This window comes from Gadus morhua, chromosome 21, assembly GCF_902167405.1.
Source record: "Gadus morhua chromosome 21, gadMor3.0, whole genome shotgun sequence".
Taxonomy (NCBI): domain Eukaryota; kingdom Metazoa; phylum Chordata; class Actinopteri; order Gadiformes; family Gadidae; genus Gadus; species Gadus morhua.
The window spans coordinates 8252433-8273447 of NC_044068.1; the positions used below are offsets into that span (position 1 = coordinate 8252433).

At 49.7% G+C, this 21015-nt stretch overlaps 1 protein-coding gene across 1 annotated transcript in view; it reads left to right on the forward strand.

Annotated features, from left to right (window-relative positions):
- nbas (NBAS subunit of NRZ tethering complex) overlaps positions 1-21015 on the forward strand; it is a 155888-nt gene that overhangs the window by 16387 nt on the left and 118486 nt on the right. The window contains exons 15-23 of the mRNA XM_030344571.1: positions 1747-2025; positions 4191-4316; positions 5407-5558; positions 6701-6838; positions 12338-12416; positions 13829-13933; positions 14223-14359; positions 19294-19380; positions 20432-20585. Of these exons, the coding sequence (XP_030200431.1) occupies positions 1747-2025; positions 4191-4316; positions 5407-5558; positions 6701-6838; positions 12338-12416; positions 13829-13933; positions 14223-14359; positions 19294-19380; positions 20432-20585 (1257 nt within the window). The remainder of the gene's footprint in view (positions 1-1746; positions 2026-4190; positions 4317-5406; positions 5559-6700; positions 6839-12337; positions 12417-13828; positions 13934-14222; positions 14360-19293; positions 19381-20431; positions 20586-21015) is intronic.

Sequence of the window (21015 nt, forward strand, 5' to 3'; positions counted from 1 at the left end):
TTGCTGAAGGCCGGGAAAAATATAGCGTGAAAGACTGCGATGTTGAATGATTTACACCTTAACTTAGTTGGGTAGGTGTTTTTTTTTCTTTTCACTCTTTTTTTTTTATATTGCATTATTCATTTACATTATTCATCAGTTTCATCCTTTAAGCAAAAAAAAAATACTGCTGCACCATCACACATCACATTGAAAACAGAGAAAGCATCTTGGCATCACAAAATAATTATTTTACATTATCATTTCATTATTTTATTGTCCGAGCCCTGCAGCACAGCTTTATTTTGAAAGAAGAATTATCCTCTTAAAGTTTCCCAGCCAGGTTATCTCTGTTTTATTGATTCTGCATCTGCTTGCATTCGTTTCTAAACCCACACCGACCCTCACCTGTCTCTCTTAAATGCATTCACACCTGTCCCCCGCCTACTGTCTCACCTGTCCCCTCACCTATTGTCTCATCTGTCCCCTCACCTATTGTCTCACCTGTCCCCTCACCTACTGTCTCATCTGTCCCCTCACCTGTCCCCTCACCTACTGTCTCATCTGTCCCCTCACCTGTCCCCTCACCTACTGTCTCATCTGTCGTCTCACCTGTCCCCTCACCTACTGTCTCATCTGTCCCCTCACCTACTGTCTCATCTGTCGTCTCACCTGTCCCCTCACCTATTGTCTCATCTGTCCCCTCACCTGTCCCCTCACCTATTGTCTCACCTGTCTCCTCACCTATTGTCTCATCTGTCCCCTCACCTGTCCCCTCACCTATTGTCTCACCTGTCTCCTCACCTATTGTCTCATCTGTCCCCTCACCTGTCCCCTCACCTATTGTCTCACCTGTCTCCTCACCTATTGTCTCATCTGTTGTCTCACCTGTCCCCTCACCTATTGTCTCATCTGTTGTCTCACCTGTCCCCTCACCTATTGTCTCATCTGTTGTCTCACCTGTCTCCTCACCTATTGTCTCATCTGTTGTCTCACCTGTCCCCTCACCTATTGTCTCATCTGTTGTCTCACCTGTCCCCTAACCTATTGTCTCATCTGTTGTCTCACCTGTCCCCTCACCTATTGTCTCATCTGTTGTCTCACCTGTCCCCTCACCTATTGTCTCATCTGTTGTCTCACCTGTCCCCTCGCATATTGTCTCACCTGTCCCCTCACCTATTGTCTCATCTGTTGTCTCACCTGTCGTCTCACCTATTGTCTCATCTGTTGTCTCACCTGTCGTCTCACCTATTGTCTCATCTGTTGTCTCACCTGTCCCCTCACCTATTGTCTCATCTGTTGTCTCACCTGTCCCCTCACCTATTGTCTCATCTGTTGTCTCACCTGTCCCCTAACCTATTGTCTCATCTGTTGTCTCACCTGTCCCCTCGCATATTGTCTCCCTTATCGTCTTCACCTGCCCCCCTATCTGTCGTCTCATCTGTCCCTTCACCTTCGTTCTCACCTGTCCTGTCACCTGCATCCTCAACTATTGTCTTAACTGTCGTCTCAGCTCTCGTCTCACCTGTCCCCTCACCTATTGTCTCACTTGTCCATTTACCTATTGTCTCACCTGTTCCCTATACATGTCCATCTCACTTGCCCCCTTACCCTTCATCTCACCTGTCCCCTCACCCCTCCCCTCACCTGTCCCCTCACCTGCTCGTCTCCCCGCACGTATTGTCTCACCTGGCCTCTCACCTGGCCTCTCACCTGTCCACTCACCTGTCCACTCACCTGTCCACTCACCTGTCGTCCCCGCCCCAGTGTGAGGTGCGGCTGGCCCCGAAGCGCGGGCGCCTGGAGAGCTCCCAGAGCACCGGCTCGGGCCACGGCGGCGACGACGAGTACGGCGACGGCGACTCGGACTCGGACGACGAGTCCTCGGCCAAGGCGCGCTACTTCGGCTACATCAAGCAGGGCCTGTACTACGCCACGGAGATGGAGCGCTTCGCGCCGCCGCGGAAACGCCCGCGCACCGTGCTGAAGAACTACCGGCTGGTCAGCCTGAGGTCCACCACCCCGGAGGAGCTGTACCAGAGGAAGGTGGGTGACCCCCCCCGCCCACCCTACTGACCCCCGCCAGGGACAGAGCTAATGCAAGGCGTTTTGAGTCTCACCATGTTCCATCGAGTCACACTGATTTTCTACCAGGGCTGTCAGACAACACGCATCAGAATCATTTTGCTCCCAATTCAACGTGTTGAAAAAAAAGAGAAGCTCTTTAGTGAGCTCCATTTCTCAGATGAGTCATCGTAAAAAAAAAAATCAAACTTTCCCTAATAGGGTTTTTGCTTTGCATATTTGGCAAAAATATTTCTCTTTCAGAAGTATGTCTAGCAAATATGCCGGGCTTGGATCTCTATGTGAAGTTTCATCTCAAGGCTCTTTCATTTGAACATTGGTCACATCACAATGGCATGGTAATAACTATTGGATCCATTGGATGAAACGAGCATCTTCACCTTATGTGGATTGATCAACTGCATTGTATCTAATGTGCAAGTGTTGTTTTCCGTGTTGTCTGTGAACTTACTCTTCGTTTTAGCATCCCCTCAGGCTCATGATGATTTTCTGAGAGAGCACATCCCGCACAGGCTTTAAAGACGGATAATAACTTGTAATGCACTTTGGTTTCTCATGCCAGCAATCACTTTTAGAACGGCGCGTGTCACATTTGTTATTTTACTTCTTATTTTTAATTACTAGCCATCCCCTTTTGTAGAATTGGAACGGCTCGTATGTTCTTGTCACTTGATTTAATAACATCTGAAGAAAGTCATACTAATCCATGTGGACACTGATGAAATTACGGTGGGGTTTTGATCTGCAGAAAACCGGTTTGTCACCGAACCAATCCAATGCCAGCCCTCTCAAGTACTTTGTTCGCTTAGATCAGACGAGTGTGTCTGTGGGCGCGCATTTGTGCGCGTTTGTATGCGTGGTGCGTGCGTGTGCGTGCGTGTGATAGAGAGGCGGTGGGAGGGGTGTATAAAAACACGGCATGAAGCTCTGTCTGCTTTAAGGCTATTTCTCAGTCTCAAGGGGGTTGCTGTGAAATGCTAATTGCTACATTAGAAATATAGCTGTTGTTGTTGAGCGCTACAAATTGCACGGCACAGACAACAACATGCTCCATCATGAAGTGTGTGTTTGTGTGGGGGGGTTTGGTAGGAGGGGGGTGTTAGTGCCGCCCATCAGTCATTTTTATGACCCGTCATCTGGCGGCCCCTTCGTCATCCTCATCATCATTAGCCGTCATTATTCATCCCTATCAATCCTGACAGTGTAGAATTACAAAGTAGGGCATCATTATTATCTCCTTGTAACACTCCACGACGTACCCCGACGCGCCCGCTCGGCCCTTGGCCTGCCTCACTAGGTCGGGGTAACATCTTGTACTTCAGCAGCTCTGTGTGTGTGTTTGGGGGTTCCCAAGTGTGTGTGTGTGTGTCTGTCCGTGTGTCCCAAGGCTTCATGCATTCCATTCCGTTGCAAAGCTCTTTATTCAACATGCACGCACGCACACCCCTAACCTCCTAGCATAACTGGCCAAAGTTTTGTAGTCTGTGTTTTGACCTGCAACAGGAAAAAACCAATAAAGATCGCACACGCACACATTTGTCGGTTGTTAGCAGAGCGGAACAAGTGTCTCCAGGATATTTAACATCATGTCAGCCCCCTTTGCATTCCGGTGGCATAACCCCCCCCCCTCCCCCCCCCCCCCCTCCCCACCTCAGTAGTCTGAATGAGCAAGACTGGCAGGGCTACTAACGCTTTTATTAGGTGGATCCAGAGGGAGATTGGAATCGCTTTTGAAGTCCTCCCACGTGAGGTTTAACCGCGTGGGTGCCGGTTATTGCCCTGAAGAAACGCCAGTCTGGCTAATGTGTTACTTTGCACTCCCACACTAACAGGCACACACGCGTGCACGCGCTCGCACACACACATGCGCACACATAGCCCGGTTTGGGAAACATGCTCTGTTTGGCCATGTCGGGAGAGTCTTGAGTGTGTGGTGTGCGCACACACTCCCAGCTCACGCTCCACACAAACATCCCGGCGCTGAAGCACATTGCGTGGGGGTGTGAAATGTCATGCACTTGTTGGAATACATTTATTTTTGTGAGACAGGGAAATATGAAAAATGAGAGCTTCCCTTAAAAGAAACTGTGTGTGTGGGCGCGTGTGTGCACATGTGTGTGTTTCAGATTGACAACGAGGAGTACGGGGAGGCCCTGTCTCTCGCCCACGCCTACAACCTGGACTCTGACCTGGTCTACCAGAGACAGTGGAGGAAGAGCACTGTCAGCATCGCCTCCATACAGGACTACCTGGTAAGAGAGGGAGAGGACATGAGACCTGGAATAGGAGAGAGACACAGTGAGAGAGAGGGAAAGATGAAGAGTGTTTGGAGGCAATTCCATTAAAAGAGTGAATGAGAGTGAGGGAAGAGAAGGAGTGGGCGAGACATCTGGAGGGGGAGGGAGACGTTGATTTCTTTAAATTATTTATTTACGAACTCCAGTATTCTCTTCTTTGTATACAAGATGCATGAATGCAAAATCGATGAGCAGCAAGCACGCACTCAAATGTAAAACTCGACAACCCCTCTCCCTTAACCCGGACTCACACTGACACGCTCTCTGTGTGTGTCTCTCTCTCTCTTCTTTCTCTCGGTCTATCCGTCTCCCTCTCTCTGTCTCTCGCTCTCTGTTCTCTCCCTCTCTCGCTCGCTAACTCGCTTCCTCTTACTCTCTCATATCTCCCTTTTTTCTTTCCCCTCTCCCTCTTTCTCTTGCCTCTCCCCACCACCCTCCTCCCTCCCTCATGTCTCCCTCTCTCTGTCTCTCGCTCTCTCTTCTCTCCCCCTCCCTCCCTCTGTCCCTCCCTCCCTCCTCCCTCCCTCATGTCTCCCTCTCACTGTCTCTCGCTCTCTCTTCTCTCCCCCTCCCTCTCTCCCCCTCCCTCCATCCCTCCCTCCCTCCCTCCCTCCTACTCTCATGTCTCCATCTTGTCTCGTCCCCCTCTCTCCCTCTCTTGTCTCTCCCCCCTCCCTCCCTCCTTCTCTCATGTCTCCCTCTTTTCTCTCCCCTCTCTGCCCCTCTTTTGTCCCTCCCCCCTCCCTCCCTCTCTCCCCCCCCCCCTCCCTCCCTCCCTCCCTCTCTACCTCTCTCCCTCCCTCCCTCATGTCCCCCTCTCTCTGTGTCTTGCTCTCTTCTCTCCCTCCCTCTCTCCCCTTTCCTCCCCCCTCCCTCCCTCTCTTTTCTCCCCCCCTCCCCCCTCCCTCCCTCCCTCCCTCTCTACCTCTCTCCCTCCCTCCCTCATGTCCCCCTCTCTCTGTTTCTTGCTCTTTTCTCTCCCTCCCTCCCTCCCTCCCTCCCTCCCTCCCTCATGCCTCCCTGATGTCTCTCGCCCCCCGGTCAGAGTAAGATCCGTAAGCGCTCCTGGGTGCTGCACGAGTGCGCCGAGCGCGTCCCGGAGAACGTGGACGCGGCCAAGGAGCTGCTGCAGTTCGGCCTCAAGGGGACCGACCTGGAGGCCCTCATCGCCATCGGCAACGGGGAGGACGAGGGCAGGTGGGTCCTGAACAGACACAGAGACACACAGAAGCACAGATATACATACGCACACACATAAACATAAACACAAACACGCATAAACACAAACACACAGACACACATAGACACAAACACACACACGCATAAACACACACAGACGCATAAACCCACACACATAGATACACAGACATACATACACACACACACACACACATACACACACATAAACACACACACACACACATACAAACACACCCACACACCTACACACACACACCTACACACACACACACACACACACACACACACACACACACACACACACACACACACACACACACACACACACACACACACACACACACACACACACGCATAAACACACACACAGACACACACACACACACATGCTTACACTATGAAGAGAGGACACCTGGTGGCTGCTCTACCTATTTGTGCTTGAAACCCAGAGGCAGTAGGCCTCGTAGTGACCCCAGGTTCGACCACGGCCTTTGATCCTATGCTCAATGCTGTTCCCCCACTACTTCAACCCGCTTCCCTGTCCCTCTCCACTGTGCTGTCAATAAATGGATCAAAAAGTCTACGAAAAACAATATCTAAGGAAAATAAAGGGAGGAAGTTTGAGTGTTCTCCATCCCTGCTTTGTTGCTGCCCTGCAGGAGGCAGACTATCAGGGGTGCCTCCGCTATGAAGTGCAGATGGAGAATTGCTTCTGAAAATAATAACAGTGTGTAAATAGATTCATTTATTTTGCCCTCTTCTAAAAATTACAGTCTCAGAAGGCTTTAGGGAAGAGTATGAGGATTACAACTGTGGTGTTGTCTGCGGGACTTATAAATATACACTTAAAGACAATTATAAATTCGATCTGTAAAGCGACTTTTATCAGTACCCGAGGCACTTTACAGATGGGAGACTTCTACTGTTGGTATGTGTGCGTATGTAAAAGTGTGTGTGTGTGTGTGTGTGTGTGTGTGTGTGGGCGTGCCAAAATGTAAGTTATAGTGACACAGGGCGATTGTCCATGTATGTCTAACATGTCCGGTAAGAAGCAGGAGACGATTCCTTTCCGTCCACTCACGAGTGCTCGCTCATGACTTGTCAACCACCGACCCGTGACTCCACCTCCTCGTGTTCAGGTTCATCCTGCCCGGCGACGTGGACCTGGACGACCTCCCCTACGAGGACTTCCTGTCCGCCGAGGAGGAGGCGGACCTTAAGAAGGAACGGGAGGACAAGAAGAGGAAGGATCTGCTGGCCGAGGTGCACTTCAGCAGGTGAGCAGCGGGCAATCGCGGCATCCAGTGGAGCTGTGTAGCAACGGTATCCCCCGCCCTCTGAGGGAGCCTGAGGTTCTTCCTGTGGAGCAGAGTGTAGTGGTGGGGGTGTTGAACCCCTGAAAGATGTTGAAGTGGGGATCCTCAGTGACATCTATTTGCAAATTCAATATCATTCGCATTGGATTAAGGTATCCCCTGAATGGTTGAATAGCAAATATCCTCCTTTTTCGGTGTGAATGCCCAGCTCAAATACTGTTCATTTGTATTTGAATAGACGTGTCATGTTTGGATTGTGCTCGATAAAGCACTCTGAATCGGTTCCGCCGGCGGTAAGTGGCTCTCACACCTGATCAGGTGACTAAGGCACGCCCGTGGCATCGTGTTTAGACAAGATGGCTCCTTGAATGTCAAACGAGCGCCTCTGGCCCTCTGAAAGGCCGCCGGTCAGAGCTCCCTGATTAGGCTGTGAGTCAGCCCCGTGTCACCTGGGGGGTCCCTAACGACCGCGGGACTGGATGTCAAAGACGGACGAGATTACGAAGCGAGACGAACGTCCGCCGACGTTCTGAGAGGCGGAGGCCGTCGATTGCAGTCGTTTATGAGGAGTGAACGGTTGCCGAACCGATTGATCATTTTTAAGGGGTATTTTCCTTGTCCCCCAAACAGAGTCATCAGCGCTGTTGGTGGGTATCAATCCTGCAGCTGTGCGTTTATGTACTTATTCTGACCCCAATTGTACAGTGCACAATTGCAACTTCCCAAGGGGCATTCTGGGTGAAGTACACCTAAGTAAACATCAGTTTATTGCCCTCAATGCACTGTTCAGTTTTTATTTTTTTGGGGATCCCTGGGGGATCCCTGGCTGAGACACCAACGAGACCATGAAATAGGCCCATGGCCGTGCCTGGTGACACACAGAGGGACTATGTACCTCTGTGCCAGCCAGCAGAGAAAAAAAAAACAGTCATCGACTTTAAAGTGGTGGCTTAGGCAGGGTCAGTGCTCCAGAGATGTCGAGAGTGGAAGGAGACGGACTCGGGGAGGGGAAGGAGCAGAGGATTCCTGCGGGTTGGAGGCAACCAGGGGGAGAGTGCGGTGGATCATCAAGAAAGGGGCCTTAATAAGATGAGCGAAGGGAATAGGGAGAAATGGAAAGAGCACGGTTGAGAGAGAGAGCGAGTGCTGGTGGAGATTAGTGGCTAATCTGTCGGAGGTAATTTATGCCTTTGTTGCCGAGTGCCAAGGGAGAGACTAATGAAAACCCTTTAGTGATTACTAATCAACGTGCAGGAGAGCACGCGCACACACGCACAGATATACACACATTTAGAAAACAAGTACAATTTGTACAAGTATTCACTCAAGTGATGACAGCCATGCACTGCAGACTGCAACTATTCAATTGATTTGAATATGTACACCTCTCAATCATCTTTTGCGTGTATCCATAACAAATTATGCATATAAATGAAAGGCATTAGCTACATTAATGATGATACATTTTAACAATATTTCAAATGCACTAAACAAACAAAGGCGTCGACCTTAAATATACACTTTCATAAAAAAACAAAAATGTATTTTAATTAGCCCAGGGGGGGATCTTCTGCTTTCGGTAACGGCCAGATACTGCCAGACCGTGTAAAAACATAAAAATATACATTCTCATTATATACTCTTTCTTATTAAGTTTCCTTATTGGCATTGGTATTCATCGATGTGCCACTCGGATGTCCCCTACATTTGTGTGTGAGTGTGCGTGTGTTTCTGCGTGTGTGTCTGTGCACGTGTGTGTTCACGTGAGGACAGCCCCTTCACTAATGGATCTTGTTGTGCTTCCCAGGGGCTGCGGCCACGGCTTGAGACAGATAATAATTCCCTTAATTTCTTTTTAACTACCCCACCATTACAGAAATGGCTTTGTATCGATCACAGGCTGCTCTGAGCTTGTGTGTGTGTGTGTGTGTGTGTGTGTGTGTGTGTGTGTGTGTGTGTGTGTGTGTGTGTGTGTGTGTGTGTGTGCGTGTGTGTGTGTGCGCACATGGGTGCGCGTGCGTGAATGTCCCTCAGCCCCCTTCACTGTACATCTTCGTGTGCGGCTGTTAAATAACAGACGGGTTTGGCCCTGCCTCTCCAAGTAGCTAAATGCCTCACGTGCTTTGAGTGTCTATCCAACGTGTGTATGTTTTGTGTGCGTCACTCGAGAAACGGTGTACTTTCCGTTCCCGTCATACCCTCGTTAAGAGAGATCTTCAACTCTGCAGAGTTTCTCAGGGGTTCTGTCTCCATCACTGGCAATCATTCCAGCAGCACTCGGAGGTGACGCTTGGAGTGCTCCGGTGTCTCTGTGGCCGAGGCGGGCACGCCGTGTCCTGGCGTGATTACCCCTCCGCCTCTTACCTCATTTGGCGCAGTTCAGCGGAGCCCTCTCAAGTTTTCTCGAGCACCAAACAGACGAACATCACAAGGCGAGAGGGGGGGGTCACAATTAAACGACACACAGAAGGACAATGGCTAGTGTTGTAAGAAGCGACGCGGTACTCATCCGCTCTCTCTCCGCCCCGGTAAACGGGCTCTTTTGTGGCACTAAGTAGGTACGGGTTCAAATCGTTTTGAGGCAGAAGAGTGTGGAAACAATGGAAGATAAGTACCTTGGGTTTTTCTTCGAGTGGTGCGCTCCTAGTGTCAGGTGACGCATGCTGCAAAAACACGCATAATGTTTGCGATGTGCCCTTGCAGAGGCTACAATCTTAATGGCGGGTAATTGCATGAGATGAATGCAACTAGATGACGCGTGCTAGGTGATCTCTGTCTGTGTGTCTGTCTTTCTGTCTCTCTGTCTCTGTGTCACTCTGTGTCTGTCTCTGTCTCTGTGTCTGTCTTTGTGTGTGTGTGTGTGTGTGTGTGTGTGTGTGTGTGTCTGTGTGTGTGTGTGTGTGTGTGTGTGTGTGTGTGTGTGTGTGTGTGTGCTGCGCGTTAAGCATTTGATCTACTACAGCCTGCAGAGTCAGAAGCCTGCTTGCTGCCGGGCTGACTGACTTCCAGATACAGCGAGGGGGACGAAGCTGAAAGCTTGCATAAGGACGTTTGAGATAAAGGGAGGGTGGGGGGGGTTGTAAGGCGAAGGAGCCGGTATGTGGAGAGAGGGTTTACTTGGGGATGTTTATGCTTTTATCTGATCAGATTTGGGCCTCAATCAGAAGTTTCATTTTCCCATTTGCTCTTGGATGTGTTTTGCATGCGCTCTCTCTGTTTGCCGGTGTGTGTGTGTTTGTGTGTGTGTGTGTGCGTGTACGTGTGTGCAGATCAGTTTGAGTGTGTGCGTGCAGGTTAAAGTTGCCCAAGCGAGATGCCATGTCTCTCTCTCTGTCTGTTTATGCAGTTCAATTTATCCCCCCCCCCCCCTCGTCCTCAATACAATGGGATAATCGTTTTCAGCATGCCGTCTCAGTCCCCCCCCCCCCGGTCGCCTTCAGATGGGTGTTATTATACCAAGGTTTCACTATGCAGGTTGAAGAGAGACGCTGTCAGCCTGTAATAAGAGGTGGACTTCATTCCTATGAAACTCAGCACGCACACGCGCACACCTACACCTTGGGCAATGGGGGTCCGAGTCCCTTTCCATTATTCTTGGGCGTGTGAAGATACGTGTTTGTAAATGGTCTTTAAGAACATTCTGGGTCATGCTCTCTCCCCTCACACCTCACAGCCTCAGTCTCTGTTTTCTATGTTTGTTACCCAGCTTGTGGTAGTTATTTTTCTCCATCTATTGCCGGAGCACAATTTTAAAAATGTAGGTATTTTGACAAGGTGGATAATGGCTGGTTACCGCCCGGCAACACGTGTGAGTACCTGCAAAAACCTTTAATTTACACCTTGATAATGAGGGTTGATTATATGTAATTAACGCTTAATTACATTATGTCACGGCATTATTACCCAATTACCTCTGATCTGTATAGAGCTATTCAGCTTTCCCACCAGTGTTCTGGGCAATTGAAATCATTAGCAGAAGGGCTCTGATGGCCTTCGAAAAAACCTTTCCCAGCAGCACTGCTTAACATACGATGTAAGTTTGAGGCACAAACATTTCGCCAGAAGAATAATCACCAGAAGACTCGACTCTATTTCAGATGTCACGGTCATACAAGAAAAGCAGCCACTGAATCATTGTCCCAAGGCATGCTAGGCTATGCCCCTGTGCGCCAAACCCCCAAATCCCCGACCTCGACAAACACACAGACAAACGGGTTAAGAAAACACTGCCCCACTAAACCTCTCTCGCTCTCTCGTTCTCTCGCCCTCTCGCTCTTCACCTTGTTTCCCCCCTTCCCTCCGGTTAACATCTCTCCCACTTCACTGTGAAGAGGGCGAGCGAGGTGGTAATTACCAGCGGAGAGAGAGAGAGCGAGCACTAAGCCACCCCTCTTTGATGTGCCTGTGAGCCTGTTGAGCCAGTGTTAATCTACACTGGTCCTGTCTAGTGGAGACAACCCCCCCCCCCCCCCACACACACACACACACCTCCTCCTGATAAATGCCCTTATAGCGGCCACAGTAATGGGATATTAGGGATTAAGATGACGACGATGCTGGGGTCACCACCGAACCCCCCCCCCAAGGCGGCTTGGAATTCCCGCCACCATGCCGCCATTTAATTTGCGGCTGTGATTAAGTGACAATGAGCATTGAGGGATGGAGTGCGGCCAAATCATAAGACCCTGATTTGGCCGTCTTTGTGTTCACTGACTGACTGGGGCTGTGCGGCGCTGTTTCGCTGGCTCTCTCCTCAGGCCTAAAAAAAAAAAAGTTTGGTTCCTGTTGGTTGTCAGTTGAGGTCATGGGTAGGTAGGGAATTTATTTTATTTTATTTTTTTTTTTTTTCCAGCGGCAGCAAATGATAGGTAGGTTGTTTTAATTTAAAAACGAGAAAATTCGCTCATCCTTGTACAGAATGAAGAGGTGCTGTACCAAAACGTAATTATAGTTTGCATCAAAACAAAAATTATTATTATTATTTTTTTTATAAAGCTCATAAAATAATTTGGGTCGCACATAAATTGACAGGGTCGGTCGGAAACCGGAACCAAACAACATTTTTTTTTAGGCCTCAGCGTCCTACGCATGGATAACCGAGGATGACTGTGAGCCTTTGAGTCTTTGTCACCCCCTCTGATCTGGATATCCAGCGGCATCATGCGCCGCATAGCGATCGCTCTGACGTTTCACTCCCCACCCCCCGCCTCTGACCGGGGCTGGATGAAGTCCTGTTTTGGATCCAAAGGATCTTTTCTTTTTTCTCTTTTGTCCTCCACCGTTGTTTGCTCTGGTCCGCATTGATTCCGCTGTGTTTGTTCTCACCCCCGTGTTGGCCTAGGTTAATTGTGATGTTGTGTTTAAAGTAACTGTTCGCTCATGCAGTTAATTCAAGTGTTTGTGTGTTTTTTGTGTGTGTGTATCTGTGTGTGTGTGTGTGTGCGTGTTTATTGAGTGCAGGCTGACGTTGGAGCAGAAGGAGCTGTGTCGCAGCCGACTGAAGCTGCTCACCTACTTGGACCGGCTGGCCACGTATGAGGTAACCTCTCCTTCACCGTGTCTCTCTGCCCGTTCAGGCGGACCGCCGTCGATGGGCTTTAGCATGAAACACTTCAGGTCCCTTCCAGAGCAACCCCCCCCCCCACTACCAGGGAAACGGTGCAGAGCAAAACAAAATAGCCGCAGGGAAAGCTGAAATCTAAAATTGAATGAAGACTGCCTGTTCATTCATAATGTCAAGCAAATTGTTTGACAAGAGGTGAGAGCCGAGCTGATTGTTAAGCGCTAGCAAATAGTAACCAAGTTATGGAGGCACTCTCCAAGGCCAGACACGGAAAAGAGGATAAAAGTTCAAATGCAATTGAGATGCCCTATGCATTAATCACTTTGGCTTTATTGTATTTTTTTACTTGAAAGGTTTCCGATGTGCACCAATGAGTTTTCTCTCCACCGATTTCCTTTCTCTCTGTCTTTTCCCTGCGCTAATAAAATAGACTAGCACTTTCGGTTGACCTACCGTGGCGACCGCTGATGAAAGTTTGGCCCTATTAGATATTCAGCTAAAAAGACAATGACACGCCTCTCTCTCGCGACGGGGCATCGTCATGGAAACTGGCACTCAGTCTGAGCTTCCTTTGTCCTAATCCCTCTTCCTCTGGAGGTCTATGAATATGATATTAGGAGTTTTATCATCCTTGACTTGGGTTGGCTGTGTCCGGTCCCACGTACGGCCTGTTCAAAGGCCCTCGGATACGCACTCTCACACACGCGTCGCCCACACACGCATGCACACATATACACAGCCCACGGGGGGGAAGCTACAGAGGGTTTGATACACACACCCTGACAGGCACAAATCTCTCCTAGCCAAAGGCCAAAACAACAAATGTTCCCTTTGGACATATTAGGTGCACGCATGGGTGAGCAAGGCAGGGAGGGGGGCGGGGGAGGGGGGGTGGGGGGGGCATCCATGAAGCGCCGTCTGGGTAACGCATACACACACCCCTCAGGCGACGGGGCGTCTGGCTGACAAGCGAGGCCCTTTCCCCCGGAAGGTAAATAGCAGAGCTGTTGACTCTGCATTTGTCCACTGCTCCGATTGTTATTCTGTGGAGGGTGTGTCTCGTGTGACACGCCCGTCCGCTCCTCTCTTTGGACCCGGGTCGCAGCTTTCTGTGGCAAAATGGTGGTCCCGCCACTGCCTCTCACCGATTAATTACGATACCATACATCACTTCTTTCCAACCCGCTTCTGTCTCCTCCCCTTCTAAAGCCGTTTCTTAGGATGGCCAAGAGTTTCAGCACTGGGGAAATTAGCCTCTTCTATTGCAGCATTGATGGAACATATCCTCTCTCCTCCATCTCTCTCTCTCTCTCTCTCTCTCTCTCTCTCTCCCTCTCCCCCCCCCCCCCAACCCCCCCCCCCCCCCCTCTCCCTCTCTACTACCTCAGGAGATGCTGGGAGGCCCTCATGCGGCTGAGGAGCGCTACGACTCTGAGTTCTTCAAGACGTTCCGCAGCCAGAACATCATCGCATCCGCCCTGACCTCCGCCAGGGTAAACCGCCATGTTTGTTTGTGTGTGTGTGTGTTTGTGTTTGTTAATCTTACGTCTAATCGGAATCTCCCTTGATCTGCCTTGGCTCTTTTCCTTTCAGTCTGTACTGAAATATATATTAATGTATATATCTATACATGTACTCTATCCATGTGTATGCATTATTCATGGCCTTTTTTAATGTCATACAGATGTTATTTGAACACGTTCAATTGTTCTCGATAAGCCGTCATTGATGTGTGTTTTGATTAATATACATTGAACACAATTTGTGCTCGCGACTCTGCAGGAGAGCAATGTCCAAGCTCTGGATATCCTGTTCACCTACCATGGAGCTGAGCTGCTGAAACACAGGCTGGCCATCATCAACAACTTCCCAGAAACCACCTCTCCCCACGAGTATACCAGGCTACTGCCCGAGGCCTGGTGAGACGAGAGTGACACAACACGCACGCATGCACGTGCACACACACACACACACACACACACACACACACACACACACACACACACACACACACACACACACACACACACACACACACACACACACACACACACACACACACACACACACAAACACACACACACGGCAGATACATACCCATCTCTCTCTCTCCCTCTCTCATATACTCGTAGCTTAAGTCACGTCCCAACTCGTAAATGGGTGCAATAATTACCAGATGAGTGTTCTTTGTTTGTTTGCGGCATGCTGTTTGAAATTGCAGTTTTTTATAGAAACACTTTGTGATCACTTTTTTCAAACTACTCACAGTTCCTTCACCGTTGTAATGGGTGAAGAGAATATGCAATTGAATCTGCCTAAGAGTGGACGCATACACAGGACCCATGCGACTGCCAGCAACAAAATATTCCTTCTGTGCAAAAGAAAGAGGCGGTCATTTCAATGAATGTACCCTTGAGCTACTTATTCTACGGTTGTGAACTGTGAAAAAAATATAAACTGAAAGCAATGTTTAAACTGCCTGAGGCTGGGAAGATGAGACTGAAACACACGGCACATACTGTACATAAAGCACATACATTACATACATCCTCTCTCTCCCTCTGTCTCTCTCTCGCTCTCCATAGCTCTTACTCTCCCACTCCCTTCATTGAAGTCCAGCCCATATCGTTCCAGTGTTTCGTAACAGGGCCTCGAGCCATTCTTTTCACTTTCCCATCAGGAGGTGCTCTGGGTGGCCAGAGGTTAATTACTTTCTACATTAAGCATGTGCATTATTCTCCAATGTCCGGTCCACATTATACACTTGGAGCAACCATGCTCCAAGTGTGTTGGCTTTTATTATCGATAGGCACGGTAATTCATATACAACCAAATTATACAAATCATATATTTCTTGCAACCAACATGATGTTTTCTTCTCTTTGCACGTTTGCACTTTGACGCATGGCGTTTTGTGACCATTTTGATAAGGGGTCGGGGGTTAGGGAGTAGGTATCGACCGATTTATGACCGATACCGATTTATTTTCATCAGCCTTAGCCGATAACCGATACGCCGATGCCGATTTTCTTGAGCTGATATTCGGAGCCGATAATACCCTGGAAACCCAGAGTTCTCGCGAGAGCACAATTTAAATTTGCTCAGCGAGTCACTTTGGGAACAAGCAATATACTTGTGCATATTCTGGGCCTCCCCTGGCCCAGAACATTAATCAATCACATCGATGTATCAACATAGGCGGGCCAAAAGCGTTGCTGTTTTACCGACCGGATACGGCAAGAGTCTTATCTATTGGTTAGCTCCACTGGTCTGATACGTAATGTGTAAATCACACCAAAAAAAATAAAAAATAATAATAATAATAATCGGCCGTTACGATACACGTAAAAAACGGAAATATCAGCCAATATATCGGTCGGTCACTATTAGAGGGTGAGTGAGCAGGGATGGCTGGCTGGGAGTATTATGTGTACTTCAGAGAGGAGAGGCACTTGCGTGGAAACACACACACAAGTGGGCTCATGCAGTCTCCTGACAGAGCCCGATAAACAACCCACCTCTCCACAATACAGGGACGGCGTTTGTTTGCCAGCTTTCAAATTATTCCCTCCATACCGGCATCACACCTTCTGTGGAGTGACAAAAAAAAGCAAAAGAAAACACTTTTCAATCACCTCACTCTCTATTCATCGCACTGTCTGGTGCAAAAACAGGCCCTTTGAGGGACAGGGGGACGTCCAGACAGACAGACCCACACATACACACACATTGTGACAGACGGACCCACACACCGACATGCATACTGTCAGATGGACAAGAACAACCGTATTGGTCTCTTCTAAACACATCCCCTCAGCACACATCATCCAAACGCATCAAGCTGATATCCACTGTCCTATGCTCACCCCCTCATCCATAACACACCCCACCTCCTCCTCCTCGCTCCCCTTCCCACGCTTCCGTACAAAACACAACCAGGTTTCGTTGCACACTCCAAAAGTTATGCAAGTGTAGGCGCAGCGCGGCGCAGCATAAATAACTGCAGCCTGTGCTGTCTCTCCGGACGTGTGTGAGGCTTATGCTGCACCACACCATTAGAATGATGTCTCTCCGGGCGTGTTGCTGTTGTTGTTGTTGTTGTCGTCGTCGTCGGCTGACGGCCTCCCTCCGGCCTCGGGTCGGGCGAAGCTCTCCGGGTACAATATTGGAACGAGGGGAATAGGGAATGAGATGGAGGTGTTCTAGTGGTGGGGAAGGTTTCCCTGATAGAGTTGACACGGTGGATTTATTGATGAGCACGGCCAACCATCCATCGCAGCTGTTTTTTATTTTGCATTTCTATGTTTGGGGCTTTCTACGGTCGCTCACTTTTCATTTCCCCCCCCTCACCTTCGTCCGTCTTTCCTTTCTCCCTGACTCTCTCGTCTGCGTAGTTAGTTTTCTCTTATTGCCAGTATAAGTCTCTCACATTGTCTCACTCTTTTATTGTATCTACTTGGAAACACTTTTCTTCTTTATCGCACTCACTCACTCAAACACACTTTATCTGTCAGTCTCTCTCTATCTCGATATCTCAATCCTTGCCCTCATTCATTCTTTACAAACTCTTCTCTGTGCTACTTTATTATCTGCTTAAATATGGCAAACACACCTCCCCGCTTTGGGCTTAAACTTGATTTCACATAAAGGCACACACACTACCCCCCCCCCCCCCCCCCCCCCCCCCCCCCCCCCCCCCCCTCCCCTCCTCCACCTCCAGCAGCACCGCATCTTGCTTTACATTAACCATGACTGTGTTTGGTATGGAGGTCAGGAGATTGGAGCTCTGCAGTGGGCATCCATCACGGCTCTGCCGTCGTGGGGCAGTTTGCTTCCTCTCCCCGGCCTGTGAGTGCCAGCTCCTGCTCCGCGAGGGGGCTGCCGCAGCAGCAGTCGGCTCTCTCTCCAGCCATCTGCCGGGGACTCGGGAGCCAGACAACAGTTGTGCTTCAGCAGGGGAGGAGAAGAGAGGAGGGAGAGGGGAGAGGGGTGGAGGAGAGGGGTGGAGGGGAGGAGAGAGGAGAGAGGAGGGGAGGGGAGAGGGGAGGGTGGTGGAGGAGGGGAGGAGAGGAGGGAGAGGGGAGAGGGGTGGAGGAGAGGTGGGAGAGGGGAGAGGGTGGAGGAGGGGAGGAGGGAGAGGGGAGATGGTGGAGGAGAGGAGAGGAGGGGAGAGCATAGAAGGGGAAAGAGAGATGAAAAAATAGGAGATGGGGGAGGGGAGGAGAGGCAAGAAGGGGAAAGAGAGATGAAAAAATAGGAGATGGGAGAACGAAGAGGAGGGAAGGAAAGGAGATTGGAGGGGCGAGAAGAGAGGGGGTGAAGGGAGCCGGTTCAAAAACAATCAAGAATATGTTCGGTGTAGCCATCTTCCATCAAAAGGTCCTCCTTAACAAAGGGGTAGCAGACGAGCGGCCCTCATCACCCGAGCGTTGCATGCAACGTCACATCTTCATCTTAAACCGCCTTCTTCCCCACATGGCGGGTTTCAAGGTGCTCCGAGGTAGATTAGGGCGTTGGGTGTGGAATAATTCATTGCCCCATTGATTTTTTTTTCTCTCTTTTTAGCACCTACAACAGTGTTTACTCCACCACTATCACACACACAGACACACACACACACACACACCACCATGCATCCACACCCACACACACACACGGACACGCACTGACACACACTGACACACACACACACACACACACACACACACACACACACACACACACACACACACACACACACACACACACACACACACACACACACGGACACAAAGACCTGAATGATGAGGAGGTTGAGAAGAGGTTCTAGAGATAGTCCCGGGAAACCGTGAGAAGGGACAAAGGGATGGCTCGAGATAGAGAGAGTGAGACACAATATCATATTTTTTTATGATATTATTATTGTCCAACCTTCATAACTTCCTAAATCACAACGGTGGCTGGCCACATTTCTTTAAGGTCCGGTGCTTTCCACAAAAGTATTGCAGGTTTGAAAAATAACTGGTGACTTTTTTTTATTTTCTTACAATATCTATGTTTTGTTGCTTTGGTTATCTTCTCGAATTTTAAAGCTACAGTACTTGTTTTTCTGGATAACAATAAGCTGAATTGCATGAAATCTGCTTTGAATTGGTGTGTGTGTGTGTGTGTGTGTGTGAAGGACTCATCAAGGCTGGCACGGCGGGCTACACACTCATTTATCGCTTGGCTTTCTCCGACTGTGTTTTTACCGATTTCTTTTCGAACGGGCGTGTCACGTTCAAGGAGACAGTGAGCAAATTGAGGCACAGCGCATCTTTGATGTGTAGCAAAATAAAAGCCCCTTCAATTGGAGAAAGTAAAAGCTGTTGTTCTTTTCATCATATATATATATATATATATATATATATATATATATATATAGGTTTTCCCATTCCTTGTTGTTTGTCACAACCTACCTCTTTCTGGCCCCAGTTTCTTCCTGCACTTTACGGCGCTGCGTGGTTTGAAGCCATAACTGTCCCTGCTGATTTATCAGCCACCATTACACGGGGCGGTGCGGCCAGCGGCCCTTTGCCACTCGACTTCTGGCCAGTCATCGTTCTTCCTACCTTTTATAATCACTCTGCGTCGCTGTGGACCTTTTGGGGGTATCTTTGCCTGCCCCCTCGCTTCTCTCTCTCTCGCTCTCGCTCTCGCTCTTCCTCTCTCTCTCACACGCCCCCCTCGTCTGCAGGGTCCCATTCATCATCCGTTCGTTCTCCTTTTGACTTTAGTGACTCAACATTTCTCCCTCCCTGTTTTGTGCGTGTGTTTCTCCGCGGGGTCGTCTCCCCTCTTCACCCGCCCCCCCCCCACCCCCCCGTGCGGTCAGTCTGGACGAGGACGGTGTGCTGGCGCTGATACCGTGGGACGAGCAGAGACACAGGGACATGGACTGGTGCGAGGCGGAGGAGTGCAGGTGAGCATGGTCTCTCTCTCTCTCTCTCTCTCTCTTTCTCTCTCTCTCTCTCTCTCTCTCTCTCTCTCTCTCTCTCTCTCTCTCTCTCTCTCTCTCTCTCTCTCTCTCTCTCTCTCTCTCTCTCTCTCTCTCTCTCTCTCTCTCTCTCTCTCTCTCTCTCTCTCTCTCTCTCTCTCTCGCAGTCTCTCTCTCTCGCAGTCTCTCTCTCTCACTTTAACAGAGCCTCGTTTGCTATCAAGGCAAAAACAAGAGAGGGGAAAACACGGCCTGACATGTAATTACACCTCACACACACACGTGCGCACACACATACACACAGAGACACAGACACACGCAGACACACCCAAACACACGGGAAGCCCCATGTATTATTGAGCACATGCTTTTCAGTAATCCCCTTAGAATGAAGGTACCACTTACCGTCAGGCCCCCTCCGTTTCCCTCCCCGCTACCCCCAAACCCCCCCACCCTTCCGCCCCCAGTATCGAGGACTTAAGTAGGTCACACACACCGGGCCGGCAGGCGCCACTTGTAGCACGCGGCGTGGCTGTAGCATCGATTTGTTGTTATTTGTTTATTTTCGTGTAAAGGAAGATTAGAAGGCGTGATGGATTAGGTCTTGTCCCAGAGTTTGGTCAGGGGTGGAGTTGATCACAGCGGCGGTGGCGGCTGTGTTGTGGGGTTCGTTGTGACGGTGTCCCTTAAAAAACGCACTGTTTCTTTAATGTCAGAGGACGCCGGCTCACATGGGCATCGACCGCCGGTGGCTTTGACGCAGTGGCCGTCGCGAACCCAATTGACTCGGCTGGTGGTAAACGTGCTTTAATTGACAAACGCAATTAACCAAAAGAAACAGGATGTTTAAATTGCTTTTCTCTCCGCATTCCCCCCCCCCCCCCCCCCCCTCTCCCTTGTACCCCCTTTTCACTAATCCACGTTTAAATGCACCTACTCTCATGATCACTGGTTAACTTCTCATGAATCCCCTCCCAAACCCCCATGCATATCTTCACCCCCATCAATCCATCCGACCGTCCGTCTGTCTCTCCAGAGCCGTGCTGGACCTGAACCTGTGTGACGATGACAGCTTCCTGTACGAGGAGGCCCCCGAGCTTCTGAGGTTCCGCTCGGCCTCGCCGCCCATCCCCGTGCTGACGGACTGGTACCTGAGCCGGGCCCAGGACATCGACTCCTGCTCCAGACAGGTAGGGTCGGGTATAGCGGTGGGACAGGGTCTCGGCCTTTGCTAGATGTCTTGCCATTTCGGTCGAGTTGCAGATTCACGGCCCCCGTTTTTTGTTAATTAACCGAGGTGTGATGTAATCAGTGTCTCAAAATGCAACGTTGAGGTGATTCAATAGAGCTATGCACACTGCCACCATTTTTGTGGGGAATTGGAGAATGAAGGTCGCTGCTGTAGGGGATTAACCTTTAAGAAACAAACCCCCTACAGCTTCAGTCTCCTACATTTTTTGGAATTTAACTTAACAATTCAGCTGCGGCAACTGTCCTCCTTTTTGGGGCGCTGACCTTAGTTCAGGTATGATCTATCGACGTCGTCGGGGAATCAAACAATCCCCTCTTTAGGAAGCGCTAGCGTTCAGTTACAGTGAGGTTTCACCCTACAGTCAAAGA